This window comes from Apteryx rowi, unplaced genomic scaffold (assembly GCF_003343035.1).
Source record: "Apteryx rowi isolate R43461 unplaced genomic scaffold, aptRow1 scaffold_65, whole genome shotgun sequence".
Lineage (NCBI taxonomy): Eukaryota > Metazoa > Chordata > Aves > Apterygiformes > Apterygidae > Apteryx > Apteryx rowi.
The window spans coordinates 3,069,352-3,088,547 of NW_020450927.1; the positions used below are offsets into that span (position 1 = coordinate 3,069,352).

General features: G+C 47.5%; 1 protein-coding gene across 7 annotated transcripts in view; it reads left to right on the forward strand.

The window, feature by feature from the left end:
- PBX1 (PBX homeobox 1) overlaps nucleotides 1-19,196 on the forward strand; it is a 159,255-nt gene that overhangs the window by 126,950 nt on the left and 13,109 nt on the right. For 4 of the 7 annotated variants that reach the window (XM_026084687.1, XM_026084686.1, XM_026084691.1 and 1 more), the window contains 5 exons: nucleotides 1,739-1,983; nucleotides 5,411-5,619; nucleotides 6,712-6,847; nucleotides 10,405-10,564; nucleotides 18,535-18,647. In XM_026084687.1, coding sequence (XP_025940472.1) covers nucleotides 1,739-1,983; nucleotides 5,411-5,619; nucleotides 6,712-6,847; nucleotides 10,405-10,564; nucleotides 18,535-18,647 — 863 coding nt within the window. The remainder of the gene's footprint in view (nucleotides 1-1,738; nucleotides 1,984-5,410; nucleotides 5,620-6,711; nucleotides 6,848-10,404; nucleotides 10,565-18,534; nucleotides 18,648-19,196) is intronic. The other 3 variants (XM_026084689.1, XM_026084685.1, XM_026084692.1) reach the window with 2 other exon arrangements.

A 19,196-nucleotide genomic window follows, 5' to 3' on the forward strand; every position in this document is an offset into this window, starting at 1 on the left:
TTTTAAAGACAGTGAAAATCATTTGCTGTTGTTTGTGCTGCAAATTAGGGGGTCAGAAAAATGGGTCAAAGTCATCATAGGTGTAAGCAGGCCCGGCTTTATTAAAATCCATGGGGCATTACCCTGCTCTGTCAGATATATAGAGGTAGGGTGTGCACGAGCGTGTGCAAATGGTGTGTGTGTGTTTGCAAAGTGTTTTGAGTTCCTCTGCCAAAGGAAATGGGAAAACAGAATTCATTTCTCTTAGGAATTGCCTTTTTCTGTTCACTTGTTGAGCCTTTTTTCCCCCCTCTTTTTTTTCCCGCAGGCACGCACACCTGCGTGTATACATGCAGAAATCTAGGGTTATGTTTGTGTGTTCAGACACCAACTGCATGCATAACCAAAATGGCATTTCCAAATTATATTAAAAAAAAAAAGCGAAAATTTTGCCTGTGTGTTTATATATCAATACATATGGGTGTGAATTCATTCAAAAGGCAGAGGGAGAGATGGTGTGTCCTACGCCCACGCGTGTGCTCCGCAGAATATGTCTCTGCCTCGCTCCTCCACAGCCCAAGCGCGTGCGTGTACGCCGCTTTGCTGGAGCCGGCCGCTCAGGGCTGCCTCTCTGCTCCGCTCTCTCCAAAGCCCTTTCTTTATCCCGCCGCCCTGGCGCTTCCGACTTTCGCAGAGGCTGGAACGTGCCCCTTTGCTGCAAAGCCAGCCCGGAGCGGTCGCTGCGTTCTGGTGTAATTTTGACAGGAAAGCGCTCAAAGGAGACTGACTTTTACTCAAAGCAATAATTGAAACAGCGAGTCCAAAGACAGGGGGAAAAAAAATCTCGCTTTGGCAAGTCGTTTTGTGAGGATTGATTTATTGTCGCCCCCTTTTCTTAGCACAGTTTAAACTTCACTTGGATGATCAAATTTTAAAAAAAGGTGCTTTCCAAAGAATAAGATTTATTTGTGCGTTTCTTTGTCTTTTGTTAGGTGGCTAAAAGCTCGTTGTGCATTAGTGAGGCTTTGCGAGCCCTGTCCATCCACATTTAAAGATAGAGGAACTGAGACACAGCCCTGCCGTGGGCTCTGCTCCTAACTCTTCGCCTTGGCACCTCCTGCAGGAGGGAGGCCGAGCTCTTTCCCCTCTGCCGCGTAGGACTGTGTCTGCTGGAGGCCGCTGCAAACAGTGCAGGATCAGGCCCCAAATGATGTGTTAGGAGATGTGAGAGTGCCTCGGGGCGAGCTGAGAGCTGGAATAGGGACTTCCAGCTTCCCATCCCGTGCTGGAAGCAGGATATGGCCCTCCCGACTTCTTTCAGCACGAGAGCGGCAGCGAGGGGGATCGGGCCGATGCAATGGGAAATGCCAGCGATTGCAAGCGCGCAGTTTTGCTGAGTATCTTAATCCAGAACGTCAGACTTTGCATAAATTCTGCTATTCGGCTCCTACCGGTTCTGCCCTGTTTCCTTCGTACAGGATAAGAAGAAAGAGGCGCAGAAATGGGAGTTAGGAGTTAAAATGCCTTGCTTGCTGCTTCCACCTTGAATTCTCAGCTGTTTGGGTTGGAAAGCAAGGGGCTGCATTTTGGGAGCAGTCATGAGAGCACTTGGGATTCAGATTTCCCTTTTGGGGTGCAGATCCGGGTTCTCTCGCTTTTGCCCGGGGAGGCCCTTTCCGCTCGATACGAGGCTGCCGCTGTCCCCGTTGGTCCCCAGGGCGCGACTCACRGCTCCTTTCCCCTTTGTGTCTCCGTGCAGTGCTGAGCATCCGGGGAGCCCAGGAAGAGGAGCCCACGGACCCCCAGCTGATGCGGCTAGACAACATGCTGCTGGCCGAGGGGGTGGCCGGCCCCGAGAAAGGAGGCGGCTCGGCCGCTGCCGCCGCCGCCGCCGCCGCCTCCGGCGGGGCCGGCTCCGACAACTCGGTGGAGCACTCCGACTATAGAGCCAAGCTCTCCCAGATCCGGCAGATCTACCACACGGAGCTGGAGAAGTACGAGCAGGTAACAGGCTCATTCGTGCCGCGCCGCCCAGGCCCGTCGGAGGGCAGGGGCTGAGCCTTGGGGACGGCGGGCGCAGGAGGAGCAGCCCGAGCCGGAGCCGGCCGCGGTGCCGACGCGGATGTGCGCAGCCTGGAACGCTACTGACATCTATTGTTAAGAGCGTGCGGGCAAACGCAAACTGTTGCTTCGTTTTGTAACGAAAACGCGGGGTTTTAGGCTTGGGACTTCGTTGTTGTTGTTGTTCTGGCATGCGCTGTGCAAACACGCTCAGAATTTATTGCCCCTTTATTTTCTTCCCTGACGTTTTGCCTAAAATTGGCCCTGTGCAGGGGGACTTCTTTTTGAGCTGCTTGCCTTGTTATAGGCAGTTTTTCAGGGAAATCTAAGCAGTGCTTGAAGCAGAATCTTTCTTGAATATTTCTTCTGCCTGAAAAGTTAATTTTCCAGAAGGGAAAAAAAAATGTGTGACTTTTTTCCTGTGGAAAATGATTCTTAAAAAAAAAAAAGAAAGAAAAACTATTTGGGTCATGAACGCAACTGTTAGTAACATTGACAATTGCATGAGAAGCTTTGCAGACCAAAACTCAAAATTGGTTTCTTTCAAATGCTTCCAGATGTTCTGCAGACCTCTCTTCTCTGTCGCGCGACTTGCCATTGTGATGAATGTGGTTTCTACCCAGCGGTTTTGGTTTATAGAGTGTGAGCAAGAAAATATCCCTCCTTTTGGGAGAAGGACTGGCTCCACGGCCAAGGGCCAGCCTGGGTTTTCAGCTCTCTGGTTCAGCTCCATCCTTTGCTGATGCTCCCGGGGCTGTGATCCAAGGCCGGCACTGGGGTCCTTACCAGGCGCAGCTGCAGCAGACCCCTTTGCTGGGAGCAAGCCAGCCTGGCCGTGCCAGCCTGTTTTGCCCGGATAACTGCATGTGTAGAGGCGCCTAGGTATGTCTTGCTTCTTCAGGTGTCTGGTTGCCCAAGCTAAAGATGCTGGGCAGGATCTTCAGGCCTCCACCTGGGGGTAGGAGACAGGAGAAGGTCCTTGTTCGGCACTGAAGGGTTGTTATTTTAGATGGGTGTCCGTAATTTGGAGCTGGAGTCAGTATTGGAGTTTAAGAGGCAAAGCATGGTCATGTCTTTAAGGTGTTTTCACAGTGCATTAAATGAGGAATGACAAGGGGGTGGCCGGCCAGAGGGAACGGACGGGGGTGAAATTGCAAGGGTGACCTTTCATGTCTGTCCTCAGCCATTGCTGCTGCTCCCTCAAGGCAAGTGCACTGGGTGGCATGGCACAAGGGCTCTTCAGCTTTCTCCCATGGGTAGGGGCGGAGAACATGACAGAGCTCATCTTTCAGGCCCCAAGCTGAAGAGAGGGAGAGAGACCCCCAGGTCCAACCCCAAGGAGAGATACCTGAACAGCAGAGCCAGGGAGGACTCCTCCAAGGGCACAGCTGGGCCCAGGCTTTGCAGAGGGCATTTCTGCTCCTTCCTTATGTGGGTGGGAGGTTATTTGTTTGTTTTGTTTTTCTGTTTTTCTTTCTGCATCATTTTTGCCCCTCAAAATAGACCCCCAGCTGAGAGAAGTGTTTACCACCAGCCCTCTTGAGTGAGATAGGCCACATCTTCCCTGCTGTAATCCCATGGCTCACCCAGAGCTTTCCCTCTGGCTTGTTCATTCTCGCAACCCACTTAGGTTGTCACTTTTACCGCAAAGATGCTTTGCAAATGGATGTGTCAGGCCACATTTTGCAGCTGTGGCGAGGCAGAGCTGGTATTGTCGCCTGCACCCCTGCAGTCCTTCTGCAAAGCCAGGGTTCAGATGTGGTTTTCGACCTGCATGCCCCTATTTCTTGTCCTGTCGGCAGAGCATTTGGAGCAGAGCACCATCACTGGCTGGAGGGAGCTCAGCGCCTGGCTTCACATGGTATCTGGCTGTTGCTGTGACAGCACAGCTCTCCTGCAATTTTGCCTTTAATGCTCTTATTTCACGCGAAGAGGAGACAAGCTAAAATTGCTCAGGCGTCTGGGAGCAAAGAGTCGCCTGGCTTTGAGCTCTAGTAACCGCCGCTCAGCCGGCGCCCTCCGCTTGGGGGAGATCAGAGCTGTCAGTTGAAGCTGATGATGGGCAATTTGTGGGGCTCTGCTGGCCTAGTGACATCTCCCTGTTGGGTCTCAGCCACGGAGGTGTGCATAGGGACTTGTCACCTCCCGGACTAGTCACGGGCAGGCTCTGGGGATGATGAACAGAGGGGGAGAAGCTGCTTGAGAAGCTTGGAAGCGTAGGATGGGAAAGACATTAAGTCAAGTCTATGTCATCAGTCCGCAACATCAGTCTTTCTTTCCCCTTATAACCCCTTTTTTCCCATCATGGGATGGGAACCAAGGACACTGTTCCCCAGAGCAGCTCCACGTGTCCCAGGAGCACCTGAAACTTCTGGAGCCATCAGTGTCTGAGTGCTGCTCTTGGCCTAATTTTTGGGGGTCTGGATTCCAGACTGGTTCTGGGAATTGGAGGAGTCCTGTCCTGCCAATGAGGTGCCGGAGAGATGCAGGAAGAGAGCAAAACCCACACCTGGGCTGGCTGGGCTGTGGACCATGTGGAGGACAGCAGAGTTAGCAACAAGATGTCATGGGGTGCTGTCTCCAGCTTGCAAGCAGTTCCCTTTTCATCCTGTCCCAGGGCAGGTGGTTGGGCTGAGAAGTTGCCTGTTATCTGGCTTCGTGATTCCTCCTTTCACCCCCCTATTGCTCCCTCTGCCCTGCCCTCACAAAATGGCAAGGGGGCAGCAGGAGCAGCCAGACAGTGCTGTGCCAGCAAAAATCTAATTTGGGTTGTTACCTGCTGCCCTTTCCTGTCAGGGCTCCTGCCTCATTCAGGCTTTAATTATTGTCGTTATTTACTTCTTATCAGATGTGCTAAAAGCCCAGAGCGTGGCTGTGTCTCTCTTGAGAGCTCTTCTCGTGAAGCACGGAGGTGGCTCTGCAGGCACCGGGCGCTGGAGTCTGTCTGGGGCAGCGGGAGGAGGGATGAAGGACTGAAAAGTTCATGGTTCTCCTCAAATGCATCTATAACTCCTCCAGTCCCATCCGGAAAAGCAGCGTAAAGGCTGGAATTTCTTCATGCTTCACATGGGTCCCAGGGTTTCACTTAGCCTAGGTCCATCCATGACCCCTGACAGCAAGGAAATTGGCTCCTGCCTTTACTTTAGTGTGTTTTGGGAGTCTTTCATGCCCTCTGCCTTGTAGGCAAGAGAAATTCATCTCTCCCCTGAGAGTCAACAGCCTCCCAAGCCTTGCCTTGAGTCTGCCTTGACAAACCCCGACCTCACAACTCAGCAGCGAGGCTTCTACCTGTGTGTTCGTCCTTAACTGTGTTGCCTCTGTACTGTCCTTGACGCCATCGAATGACCTTCCGATCCTGGGGTTTCTTTTGCTTTTCTTGCCATCCCAGGCATGCAATGAATTCACCACCCACGTGATGAACCTGCTGCGTGAACAGAGCCGGACCCGACCGATCTCACCGAAGGAGATAGAGCGAATGGTGAGCATCATCCACCGCAAGTTCAGCTCCATCCAGATGCAGTTGAAGCAAAGCACGTGTGAAGCCGTCATGATCCTGCGCTCCCGATTTCTGGACGCGCGGTAAGTGCACTCCCTGAAAACCTTCTCCACACCTACGGTCTCCATTGGGGGTTGGAAAGTGCCTTATGGAGTCATGGCAGAAGGCATCCACTTTCTCTTTTGGGCCTGTGGATGGAAAGATGAGATGGGTCTGGGGCGTTGGGTTTTGTGAATGAACAGCTGTGAAAACAAAGGATCAGGGTGAAGGTGCAATATCGTTCAGGCCTGGGAAAGGTGTTCTGAGGTGCTGGAGTGAATCGAGGTCCATTTGCAGAGCAGTGTCTCTTGGTTCCCCCCTTAGCTTCCTCATACCTTGGTTGCCTGGGTCCTGGCAGGGGAGGGAAGAACAGTAGTACAAGACATTCACAACTTCTGTGTCAGGGAGGATCCCAGCTGTAGCTTGAGAATTGCATGTTGATGATTTTGCTGTGGCAAAAGAAAATTCTGTGGCATATCGCAACAAGTCTCTGTGGTCAAGATGTTCACTTAGTTGGGGATGAAAGCTAATCCTCCAGCCCATCCTGTTCCCTCTAGTTTCCTGTTCTTTTCCCTCTGTTTTCTTTGTCCCAGATTTTCAGCATGCTGCAGAATTATTTTCACTCCCCAAGCCAGTTACGTGCAGGCTGAAGGCTTGGGCTGTGACTTGAAATGGGGAGGAGAGGCAGCCATGATTTGGGGGCACTTGGGAAGAGGTAACAGATGGCTAGTGTCTAGCTGTAAATGGAGCAAACCTCACCAGGTTTATATCCTTCACTGCTTTTTTCACCCAGACCTTTGCAGAGTAGTACTGACGTCGTTATCCAGGGCAACCAGACTTTTCAGGTGTAGGGGCTGGTTGCCAGTTTTAAAATTTCTGTGAGCTGGAGAATGCAGTGATAATTTGAGAAAGAGACTTATTTGCTCTGGAAGGCGCTGAGAAAAGAGTTGCTGACAAGGTTCCATTAGAGGTTTCTTGATCATGAGTCTATTGCACGCCATGCTCCCAGGAGTAGGAGAAGGAGGGAGGGAAGCGTGGAAGGTCAGAGAGTATCAGAATTACATTTTTGTTTCTGGATCCCTGGCACTGATTCCCGTTTCTTTTTGTTCTGTTTTTCCATCTTTTTTCACGCCAAGGCGAAAGAGACGAAACTTCAACAAGCAGGCTACGGAAATCCTGAATGAGTATTTCTATTCCCATCTCAGCAACCCTTACCCCAGTGAGGAAGCCAAAGAAGAGCTAGCCAAGAAATGCGGCATCACAGTGTCACAGGTAAGAGCCCAGAGATACAGCGAAGATGGCTACTGCTAACAAGAAACCTTGCCATTTTGAAGGGCAGCCCAGACCTCAGTGAAGTCAGTTATTTCCTAGTGCTGACTATTTAATTACCAAATGAATGCTTGGTTTAGAGCAAGGTAGTAAAAGTGGATAGGAGAGCAGAAGGAAGACTTGCAGGATGAAGCTATGGGTGGAAGAAGAAGAATTTTGGAGAGGTCTCAGAAGGGACTGCATAGAAATGATGTGATGTGACCCACAGAGGCAAAGACAACTTGAATTATTTGCATAAATTTGAGGCAGCCACATAGTTTCTGGAATCTGTAGCTCTGACCTGGGAGCTTCCAGGAGTCAAGAGAGTACAGTCAGTCCTTGAAGTGTTCAGCTGTACGTTGTTGAGGCCTGCCCTTTTATTTCCTCTCATTTTGGAGCACTGCATATGTTTGGAAGCCAATCTATATGACCTGGTAGTCTCATCCTCATCCGAGCTTAGTGCTCCTTCTCGGCTCCCCTTGCGTTTGCCATCTTCGGGCCCTTTCCTGCCCAGACACATGCCCATTCACCGCTTGAGTAAGCTGAAGACAGCAGTAGCATTGAGTGTCCTTGCAAGAGCTTGTTTGCCCTCAGCAGGAGCAGCAGCATCCAAGGGGATATGTCATCACTGTGTAATGCCTGCTGAGTGACTCTGATTGCATCCCCTGTGTTAGAAGACCCAAACATCAGTTCTGCTCAGTCACCTACAAGAGACAGGACACACTGGCTCAAGTAAAGCTAGAGTTTTCCTGAAGCATCCCCTACCATTTTAAATTGATCTGTTCATACTTATAACTTCTGCCTTGCAAAGAGAAAATGCCCAGGAGAAACACTACACTTATGGTATTTCTGACTGTGCTAAAGTAAGACTGCGTTGTACCTTGTCCCTAGGATCTCCCTTCCTCTACCTGGTACCTGACTGTTCATCCAAAGAAGGTAGAGAGAAATGCAGATGCAGGTTTCTGATTTTGCTAAGACTAGGTGGGAGTATGGGATACATGAGTCTGTACAAGTCATGAGCTGACCTCCAAGGCTGACCAGGGTTAGGCAGGTTCTTTGCTTCGCAGGTTTTGAGATGAAGATGAATCATGGTGGCCATGTATTCTGACTTCCTTCCCAGTGGAGTTCAGAGCAGTTCACCGACTGGCTCCAGCATTCGAAGCCAGAATATCTATTGCAGAGAGATCGCCAAGTGGGAAGATAGCAAAGAAGCACATTGGCATTAGTGAGAAAGCTGGAAGGAGAAGTGGAATGGAGTTACTGACTAACAGTGCCTGCTCCTGGTGCAATATTCTCTCCCTGGTCTGGGTTGGGCGCTGATTTGAATCGTTACCTTCTGCCTCCCAACATCACCTGGAGTCTCAGCAGGTTATATTTTCTTTATCCTGCTCTGCAGCAGTGTAGGGCTGGGTATATGCAGTTCGGTAGCAGGTAGTGGATGAAGCCACTTCTGTACAGAAGCTGTGGAGCGCTCTAGGAGCACTAGAGATAGAAAACATCACAGGAATTAAACCTTTCAGATGTCAGCTATCAACACCCAAGCCAAAAAAATTTCCCTGGGGCGAGGAAAAAATTGGTGAACTCCCCAGAATGAGCATCCAGTCTTGTCTTCTGTGTTTTGGCACTTGAGCTGTCCTTTTGGAAGGGGGAGCACTGATGTGCTGCTTTGACAGTGTCACCAGCAAGCCACGGGACAGTGTCCTTGCAGTCAGGACAAAGAGGTTGTTCTTCTCTGAGTCCCAGCTCAAGTTTGCACCCCAAGCAATCCCAGGAAGGGTTGGAGTTCTCCTGGGAGAGTACAGCATCCTCGGGCATTTGACCATCTAGCCTACTCATCCCTTTGAACTTTCTAAATCAGTGTCAGTAGCAGCTGGAAGTTGTCTTCTGCTTAGATTCTCCCAAATCTCTATGTTCAGTGATGTCGATGAAGAAGCTGAGAGCTGCTTCCCAAACTCTGGACTGAATCTTTCCCCTGTCTTCCATGAACTTGTTTGTTGTGATATGGTGTCCATGAATGAACAAGGTATTGTCAGCAGGGTTCTGGGTGGGATTTTGGGTAAAGAGTTTATGGTGGTTCAGAAGGTACCTTGACATTTTCCCTAGAGAAGCAGCTCTGGCAGGATACCGCAGCTGGATTTCACAGACTTGAGAGTTTCCTACCGCTGTGCTGAGCCTGTGACATACAAACTTTGGGGTGTTTATCCAGCCGTCTGATGGGTTCTCCAGGTCACGGTATTTTTGAGCGTTCGCAGTGCTGGTCCCAGGATGCCACCTTTACAATCTGCAAAGATCACCTGCTCGACCTCTTCTGGGGGCTTTCTGAGGATTGTGCATTGCCCTGCTGCAGACCCAGGAAAACACCAAGTTTGACATGAGCAGAGCTACACTGCTTCACTCGAACTTCAGATCTGGCCCATCATTTTCAGCTGTTTCTTTAATTTTATAATAAATCAACCAGTCTCATTCAGCGCACTTTTAGGCACTTGAAGGCACCAGGCACATAGAGGTCTCTGGGGAATCACAGTGGAAACATCTCCCATAGTCTCTGCCTGCCTTCCTCATCTCTCAGTGGACTTTTTAAGAGGTGGGGACACAAGATGTGAGCTGACAACCTGAGCTTGAGCATAGCTGGGGTGCATGAAACAGAAATCAGAACGGAATGAAATGAAAGTCATCTCAGCTATCTTAAATATCCATTTTCCAAAGGTCTCAGTTGTTCACTGGGACCAAAGCTAGGTCTTCTGATGTGCCTAATGCTGCCTTTCCAGTCTTCCTCTGAATGTGTTCTTTACTCCTAGTTTATATAGGAACGCATGCTAAACCAGTACAAAGCAGATTTCAGCTGGATTAAGAGCATTCAATTCTGGACTTTTGCACTGATTTAACTCAGACAGGTTAAAAGCAGAACTTAAGTGATATCAAGGCAAGTTTGTGTGTCAGCCAGGCCTGAGTATCTCATGCAGCAAGCTGGGTCCTGGTCAATAAATTCTTTGGGGATTTTTCCTGAGAGCTGCCCAAGCTTCTCTACAGGGAAGGAATGGGACATCTGGGAAAGGAGCGGGAGGAAATGCATTGAACTGCTGTCCTTGTCAAAGGGACACTGAGGAGGAGGCAAATAAAAAGTACTAAAATAATACATGTTCATTTTTAAATTTTGCAATTTCAGGGCTTTTTTGCTTTCTCACTTTTTTAAACTCGTCTGATATTTGTGTGTGTTTCAGGGGGTGGGGGTAGCAGTTAGTTACTGTAGAGTGTCCAATTAATGGAAATCACATCCATAGAGGAACCAAATGTATCCACACAAACTTGGCTTTCCCAAGTGGGTCTGACTGCCATTCCTGGGGTTGGTGTGATACAAGCAGTAAAAGGTGCCCCCTTCCATATATTCACATTTCCTGTGATAACAGGGGGGAAAAAAAGAATTTGCACTGCTTAACCTGAATTAACCCACCTTCCTCACCCAGCCACGCTTTCCGGAATGGAAACTTTAATGTCTTTGTCTTTTCTTAAACTCGCTCTAGGTATCAAACTGGTTTGGAAATAAGAGAATCCGGTACAAGAAGAACATAGGTAAATTTCAAGAGGAAGCCAATATTTATGCTGCCAAAACGGCTGTCACGGCTACCAATGTGTCAGCCCATGGAAGCCAGGCTAACTCACCCTCAACTCCCAATTCAGCTGGTTAGTTTTTTTTTTTATTTTGGGTTGTTAGTTGTTTGTTTTTTTGTTCGTTTTTTTCCCCTTCCCTCTAATCTTTCTCTCTCTCTCTCTCTCTCTCTCTCTTTCTCATTTTCTCCCCTTGGTTTTCTGATTTTTTTTTTGGTTGGCTTGCTTTTGTGGTCTTTTTTTTTTTTAAAAAAAAGATAGATGGGTTTCTAAATTTTGGGGTTGCTTTGGGTGGGGAATACTTTCTTTTCATTTCTTTTTTTTTTCTTCTTGGTTCCCCATTCCGTTCTGGTTTTTGTTCAAAAAGCGATGTGATCAGACCGTCTGACTGATGGTGATGTGCTGGGGGTTATATGCATGGATGATAAACACAAAAAACAGGAAAATGGCTAGAAAAAAATTGCTTGGATGATTGCTTGCTTGTTTTTTGGGAGAGGGAGAAGGGAGTAAAAAAGAAAAAAAAAGTCCTTGCATACTTGTTCTGTTTCGCTAGGGGGTGAAAGCATGAGTGGCTCTAATTAATAGAACCCAACACTTGTGGGATGTCCCAGCTCATGCCATTTTGGGGGTTGTTTCAGGTAGATTTTTATCTTTTGGTTTTCTTTCTACTGTGGTTATCTTTGATTGATTACAGAAGTGTCTGGATCACCTGCAACAGTGTGCTCTGTGTGAATTTTATTCTCCCTTTGTGTCAGTATGGAAAATACTGAAATCCGTGGGTTGCTTTGTTCCCCTTCCCCCTTCCCTTTCCCCCTCTCCTCCCCATTTGTTGTGGTTTCCATTTTGTTTGTTTAGAGGGTCAAAGGCACAGAGCACTTTGCCCAGATTTCAACTCCTCCGCTAGAGAGTGATACTTAGTTCGTTCACAGTGTCTGCTGCAAGACGAGCTGATCCAAAAGTGATCCCATACTGTGGTTGGCATGCTTTGTTCTGGTTGTGCTCAGCTCCCAAGAGAGATGGGAAAATTGGGACCTGATTAAAAGGAAAAAAAGTTAACTTCATGGGTGCCATGTACCTAAAATTGTCTGTACAAATCTCTTTGTGCCTATTTTCTTTTTAGGGGTGGGAGGGAGAAGGGGAATGTATCACCCATGTGTCTTTGAGCTTGGTGTCTGATCACGATACCCTTTCTTCAGGGCATGAAGCGTGCTGTTATCAGGTAGGCTACTAAGAGGAAGGAAATGATGGAGGAGTGAAGGGGGAGGCGGGTGGGAAGAGAAGCCGGATGTTGAACAGATCATTGGTGGTATATCATACAAACGCTGGCTGTTACCATGACATATAGTGAGTGCAACTTTGCCTGTGACAGATACCAGAAGACTCACACCCCAGAAACACCCCTGGATCTAGAGGATCCGGGAGGAAGGTGGAGGAAGCAGAGCCAAGGGTCAAACAAATGAAGAAACACCAGTGTGGGTTTCTGGCTGATTTCCCAAACCAGCCCTCCACAGGAGGGGAAAGACCATCTGTTATCCAGGAGCTCAGGTGGTAAACGGTGGTTGATCTCTGTGCTGGGGAGCTCATCCACACCTCCCAGTGACTCACGTGACAGTTTGCACAAAAGCATTTGGTAGGTTTATTGAGTTGGCCAGTGGAGAGAAGCCCCTGTGCACAACTGCTTATCTTCCAGGGGGCTTACCTGCTAGGAGGCTGCTAGCCCACCTGGAGCAGGAGATGTTGCAGCTTTTGGTTCAAGGTCAGAAGCATTGCTGGAAGGCATCCTTCATGCCTCTGCATGCGCAGGGTTGTCTGTGATGGGCCGTACTGTAGCCAGAGCAAGCTGTGCTGCCAGCTCTGGTTTGGGCGAGGTGCTTAGAAGGTTCAGGAGGAAGTTGTAGAGTTTTAGAAGGATAGATGGTTTGCAAAAATTTTCGTTCTTTTCTTTTTCTTTTCCTTCCATTGTTTTAACTGCTAAAGATTTAGATGCAGTTTTAAAAATGTCATCCTTTGCAAACAGCTCACTCAAAATACTTGATCAGATGGAGTCTGTTGATGTTAAACCCCTCCTCTTCGTTTAGAAAAGCCTGGAGGATAGACAGCAGAATTGTGTGTGTTGTCAGAGATACCCTCCTGCATATGGCATTGTCCTGCAGTCCGCACCAGCTTGAAACAAAACACAGGTTCTGTTCTTTTCCTCTTTCTTCAATTGGAGTTAGATCTAATGTCCTGGAATAGCAAGGGAGAAGCTCCAAATGACTTAAATGGGTTTAGATCTGGTCTACGTATAGTGGAATAGGCATTTCCCCAGTGCCTGCCCAGTTAAATATTGCTCCAGTGCAAGTCTCTTTCTGCGACTTCCCCACAGGCAGTAACACGGCTGTTTTGAAGATAAATTGGCCAGTACCCTGCAGTAAACGACTAAGATAATCCCTGGATAACACTACACTTTCAAGGAAGGACAAACAGTCTTGTTATTAATGTGTAAGACTTGAACTCCTGGGTCCTCTTTCTGGCTCGCTTGTCTGTACTCCAGAAACATTGACCTCTTTTCATGTGCCTAATGTGGTAAAGCAGCACAGTAATGTGAGGGGAGCTCTCAGGCCATGAAGATCCTTGTTCTGCTAGAAAAAATGTGTGCTCTAACCTGGACCACCAATTCCTGACACCTTCCCTGTATGCTGCAGCCATGGGATGGGAGAGCAAGGGGGACGCACCTCTTTTCCGCACTGCAGTAGTCTCTGGGTCAGCTTGCAGTGATAGTGGGATTGGATGTCCTTGGGTTCCTCTCTTGAGAAGGCAGCTGGAATGGTCTCAAGATTTTATCTCCAACAGTGGTGTGCCAGGTTGAGATCTCCCCAGCTGAGCCGTGTAGATGTAACAGCTGCATCAAGCATCCCTGCACTATGTTATTTTGGGCAAAGGCATATCCTGATGACATGCGAAGTCATGTGACCTTCCCTGCTTCAGGCCACCCTGTAGCTGCTAGTAGCAAGGGTACACCTGTACCTGCTAGCTGTGAAATACCATTCCATTAAAGATTTGGAGGATGTTGTCAAGGCCCTTGAAAATCCAGTCCTCAGATGTGCTGAATCACCCTGGGCAGGGGCAATGTTTGGGAGGAACATGGAAATGGATGAAGAGGTGAAGAACTAACGTGGATGGTGACTCTCCTATTATGCTGCAGGCTTTTTTCCATTTCCAGATCATTGTCTGAGACTTTGGTGAGGAAGGAGACTGAACAGACTTGATTTGCTGGGAATTTTGGGGGCCTTCTCATTTAAATAAAGGTGTTTTGGAAGAAAGAGAGTAGGCAAAAGACAGGTCATGAGAAAGAAGCAACCAGCAATGTAGTCCCTGGAGGGCTGTGATGTTGGAAGAGGATGTGGAACTGTATGTGATGGGACCTGGGACAGGAGCTAAATTCATTTCTGCTGTGGCTACGCAGGCCCATCTGTTCTTTGCATTGGTGCACATGTTACTGGAGATTGGTGAATGGCTACAGTCAGTCAAAGAGATTGGCCACACATTGACAAGGGCAAGGATTGCATCTGTCTAGCCATCTGGCATGTTCTGAAGCAGGGTCCCCCATCCTCAGTCACCCAGGCCTGAATGTCAAACACCTTTTCATCCCGAATACACACAGTTGGGCTTTATCAGCCAGATGTTCAAATAAGCTGAGATGTCTGGCTCATTTGGGCTAACAACTCCCCAAACTCACTTTGATTGCCTGGACAATCTCAGCACAAAAACCACATGGTAAATGAAAGTTATTTAATGTGGACGAACCCTTTTGCCAGCCAGATTCCTCAAGGACCACAAACAGGTGATGACATGCGGTGAAATCTTCCATGCAGAGCAGCCAAAATTGTCCTGAGGTGTTTTTTGTTTTTTTTAACTCATCTTTTTGTTTTGTAAAAACCTTCTTGCAAAGCTGCTGATGGAGGCGATCATGCTTTCTGGAAATATACTTCATCTGGCACTGGCCTGATTGTTGCTGTGCTCTGTGTCCTCTCTCTTCTCTGCCTTCCTCCACTTTTTGTGACACTAGTTGTTCAGAGAGTGCCAGAGTGCGGGGCTGGAGAGGACCCTGCGAGAGCTTCAGTGGAGAGATTATCCTGATCATGACTGAGTGTTGCTTGGCAAGTGGAAAAGGAACAAAAAATTCCCTGCTGGGCCTGCTCAGAATATTTTTGTTTATTTTTAGACCTGATGTCAAACTCGGTGGCTTTGTCCAGCTGAGGAGCTACATGGTCTATCAGGTTCTTTCATCATCTTTGGCCATGGTAGGAGCACAAGGGAAAGCTACCTCCTGTATCTGAGGGGAGTTGAATTCTGTGCTCTTGATGCGTGGGTGTCCCTGCCATTGACTTCAGGTAGGAGTCTTGTATACATGACCAAAGTTGACTTCAGTGGTTTAGTGTGCTGGATGTCCACCTGACTGGTGGAGAGTGGAATGAAGCAGCAGATGAAGATGGTTTGATTTCAGCTCTGATGAACACCATTACTATGTTTGTTTATTCTTGACACCCTTTGAATTGTCAAATACTTTAGAGAGAAGGACTTGTTAGACATCCTGGAGAATTTGAGGCGGAAGTGGAAACTGTCAAAAACTGTTGACATTTGAGAAGCTGGTGAATGAGCACCCTGAAGAGTTGGAGGTGGTGCAAAAATACCAGCAATCAAGCTTGTGAGAATTTTTTAATTGGAGGTAAACTTCAAGAGAGTTTTGCTCATCATAAGTGTTAGGGATTGAAGAGAGATCCCTTTGTCGGCATTGTGTAAATGTAGACTTTCACCCGAAAGCAAGATCTGAGTGCCTTAGCACAATTGTTTCACTTAAAATATTTCCACCACTTTTCCTGGAGTTGCTGTTGGATTGATGGAAACCCAACACTAAGGAATGATGGTGATAGGCCTTGGGTTTGATAAGATGTACAGATGCTGAGGATGAACCACTAAATTCCACACTGCTTCAAGCTGCAATGAGTGTTGTTTTTTCTGGTATTCCTTTGTCTCAATTATAGCATCAGGGGACTTCCATGCCAAGATCAGAGCCCTTTTGTCCTGAGTAAGCTCAAAGATGATCATTACCCCTCAATTCTTGAGGATTCTGGGATTAAATTACGACCATTGAAAAGCTCTGGTGTGTTTAAAATGGAGCCTTTTAGAGACACAAATTAGATTTATGATGGAGCTTCTTCCAGTGGAAGGATTTGACTTGTATTCCCTGGTCTTGTCCCCACTGAGGATACTAGCATCTTAATTTTAAGGGCTCTTCTCATTCCTGCCTCCTCTCCCAACCACCCCAGTGCATCAGCTCCTCATAGCTGCTTCTCTGAGACTTTGGGCCATCATAATTTTCACACGTGGCTAGTACGTACAGAGCAGAGTGCTGAAACAGCAGAGTAGGCAGCGTAAAGGGCTCTCTGCAATTATGGCTGTGATACAAATGCATCCATACATGCGGGCCATTGGTATGCGCATATTTATCTTTGCATCCACATCAGCAGCAAGACATATTTACCGTTTAGATATGCACATATATTGTAAAAATACCCTGTGCCAATAGCAGTGTATATCTTGCAAGTGACATCTCCAGCGCTCCTCATGATTTCCAAGACACCGGTGCTTTTCAGAACTAGAGTTTGTAGCTGTTTATTTTTATTTCCTCACTCCCATTCTCAGTTTTACAGGAGGGTTTGTTAAGTTTCAATAAAATATCAGTTAAGTTTACGTTGGTTTTATTTTTTATTATTATTATAATTTTGTTTTGGTAGGGGAAGGTAGAAGATGTTGCTCTGCTGGGGGTAGAGTGATAGCAGTGTCTTGTCAGTTGCTAAGGGATTCCCGAGTTCTCTTCCCTGCTCTGCCACTGACTATTTGTGTGATCTCAAAGGTTTTTAATCACCTTAGAAGAACAGGACAATGCGTTCTGCTTCTTGTGAGGGTCAACTGAAAAGTCATTGGTTTTCAACTGCTGTGGGAGTACAAAACCATCTTATTGCCCTGTGCTTTTATTCCAGTGTTCAAAGTGATCATTTAGAAAACCTAGTAAGAAGCATCTTTGTGTATGTGAAAAGTGTCCATCTTCATGATTACAGCTGAGCAGTGTCAGGGTGGCATATCCTCGGTCTGCCAACTCGCTTCCATGACTTCTGCTTTTAAAATAGCAAGTAACCTGAGAGGTTGGGAAGTGACAGGTGCCCTTTGTCAGCTGAGTGAAGGAGGTGGTGGTTACAGCTGCCTTGTGACTAGTCCCGGTTGTTTTATGCACCATTGTTTGATCGTTCTCTGGAACACGCTGGGCAGGGTTGGCAGTGAACACAGACAATGGAGCTATTCCTGGCTGTGCTCCTTCTAGGCATGAGTGGGAGGGTCCTGATCCAAGACTCGCTTTGCTCAAGATAAGTCTTTCTCTTGACTATCCTGAGTGTTGTATCTAGCAGTGATTTTTCTGCCTTCCTTTAATTCTGAGACTTGCTAGCACTTGGTAAAAGAGCCTTTTGCAAAGAGAGTGGTAGAAAGTTTAGAGAACATGAACCCTCTAGCACAGACCTCCCATCTGCTCCCTGACCTTTCTTGGAGGTAGTTTCCATCAGAGGATCCTTCCTGCTTGATTTCCAGGGGAGAGCTGGAGTCTGTCCAGAGTGTTCCTTCCCTCTCCAGGACAAGCCAAGAGATGGGCTGTCAGACCTTTCTCAGAGCGTATGCATGAGCCATCATTGGGCAATTCCACCAGGACTGTGGTTGCCAGTCTTCCAAGCTGGAAATGGCAGTGGAGAAGATGAGAGTGTATTTGGGGTTGGAGCTGAAAGTGTAGCTGACCTGGGCCCCTCAAGTCTCTCCTTTCCAAGGCTAACGTCATGTTTATAACCAAACCTTGCACGTTGAGCTGTCTCACACTTAACGCGCTGATCTGCACGATAAGTTCTGAAATAATCCCATAAAAACTTTTTATTTATTTTTAACCCCCTTCCCTCCCCCCCACCTTCCAGTTACATGATGGGTTTGTTTCTCCTGTTCAGCAGTTGGTAGGTGTTCAGATATCTCAGAGCTGGAAGCATAAAACCTTGTTTCTGCAAAGGCAGGAAGATTTTTTTATCATTCTTTTTTTTTTTTCTTATCCCACCCAGTTGTCTTCACTGTTACCATTTTTTTCAGTTTAACGTTGGCAACTGGTGCATGCGGTGGGGAATTTGCTTACAGAGCTTGTTCTTCTTGGGCAGCTGGCCCAGTAGGAAAGATGACACCCTTGCTTTCTCTCATAGCCCATCACGATGAAAGACACTTGCCAAAGTGATTGCTAATGGAAGGCTAGCCCAGGTGCCTTCACGTTTTTGTGCACCTTCGCTCTTGGCGTGCTGCAGTTCCCGCCAGTGATGGATTTCTTGTGGAGGACAGTGACATCCCTTCTATTGCAGTGTCCTGAAGGCAAACTCCACACTCTGCTCCCTTGCAGAGCTCACCTTAACTCAGCGGGAGCTCTGACCTTGCAACTGGATGGTGTCTGGATGTGTTCACCTTGCAGAGAGCATTGCAGTGTAGATTTAACCAGGCTGATCTGAGCTTCTCAGGAGCCACAGTAGCATGGGTCTGGTTAGCCTTGCTGAAAAGACTTCTGCTTTCGATAGCAAGGCTTGTTTGAGTAATTCTGTTCTCCAGTACAGTCTGCTGGGTGGACACCTCCAAAAATCAAAATTTTCGAAGCTGCCTGAAGGATTTTGACACCCTGAAATGAAAGGAAATGGCTGTCCAAGTCTTCCAAGATGGGTTTTGTTTCTCTTGGTCCAGAGCATGAAGAATCCTTCCTCCAGCTGAGGAGCTGTTCAAAGACATTCTTGACATTGAGGTGTAACAACATGTGGCTTTGAATAACCTTAAGAGTGCATCCTTTTTTTTGCTTGCTCTGTTCTTCATACTACTAACCTGACTGTGTGTTTTGTTTTTGTGGTTGCTTTGCATGTTGTTCCTTCCTCTTGGCTGAGAGTCATGGGGTGGATCTTTTTCCTTTCTGTGATTCAGGTGCCTCACTCTTTCCTTTCCAGGTTCTTCCAGTTCTTTTAACATGTCAAACTCTGGAGATTTGTTCATGAGCGTGCAGTCTCTCAATGGGGATTCTTACCAAGGGGCCCAGGTTGGAGCCAACGTGCAGTCACAGGTAGGGACCCATCCGATGTACTGCCAGTGAATGCATTAGTGTTGGAGGAGCCTTTGATTGTATTGGCACTTCTCCCTCCCGTCCGAAAAGAGCAAATCTCAACCAGCACAAACGAACCAACCAACACTTAAAAAAGGCAAAGCAAACCAAAAAAGCAACTGACCAACCTAAAAAAAGCAACAGCAACAACCGCCAAAAAAATCAATCAAAAAGAAACCAAAACCAAACACCCAAACAAACCAACAAACCATGGTCTTGAGGAAACTTGCCCACACTTTGTGAATGCATTTGGCTCTGGCTTGATAGTCGTACTAGGAGGAGAGGAGGTTTAGGAGAACAGGCATGTACTCAAAAGAAAGCAGCTGAGGTTTAGGTTCTGCTTGCTTTATTCTCCAAGGGAAGGGGCCAGATGTTTGGACTGGTGTCTCGTTTTACAAGGTTTCCACTCATTCCTTTGATGCCAAACCAGGTGTCTGCTGAAAGTGCTGAAATATGCAGCAGCTAGATTTTTTTTTTTTTAATTAAAAGCCACCCCCCTCATCATCTCTC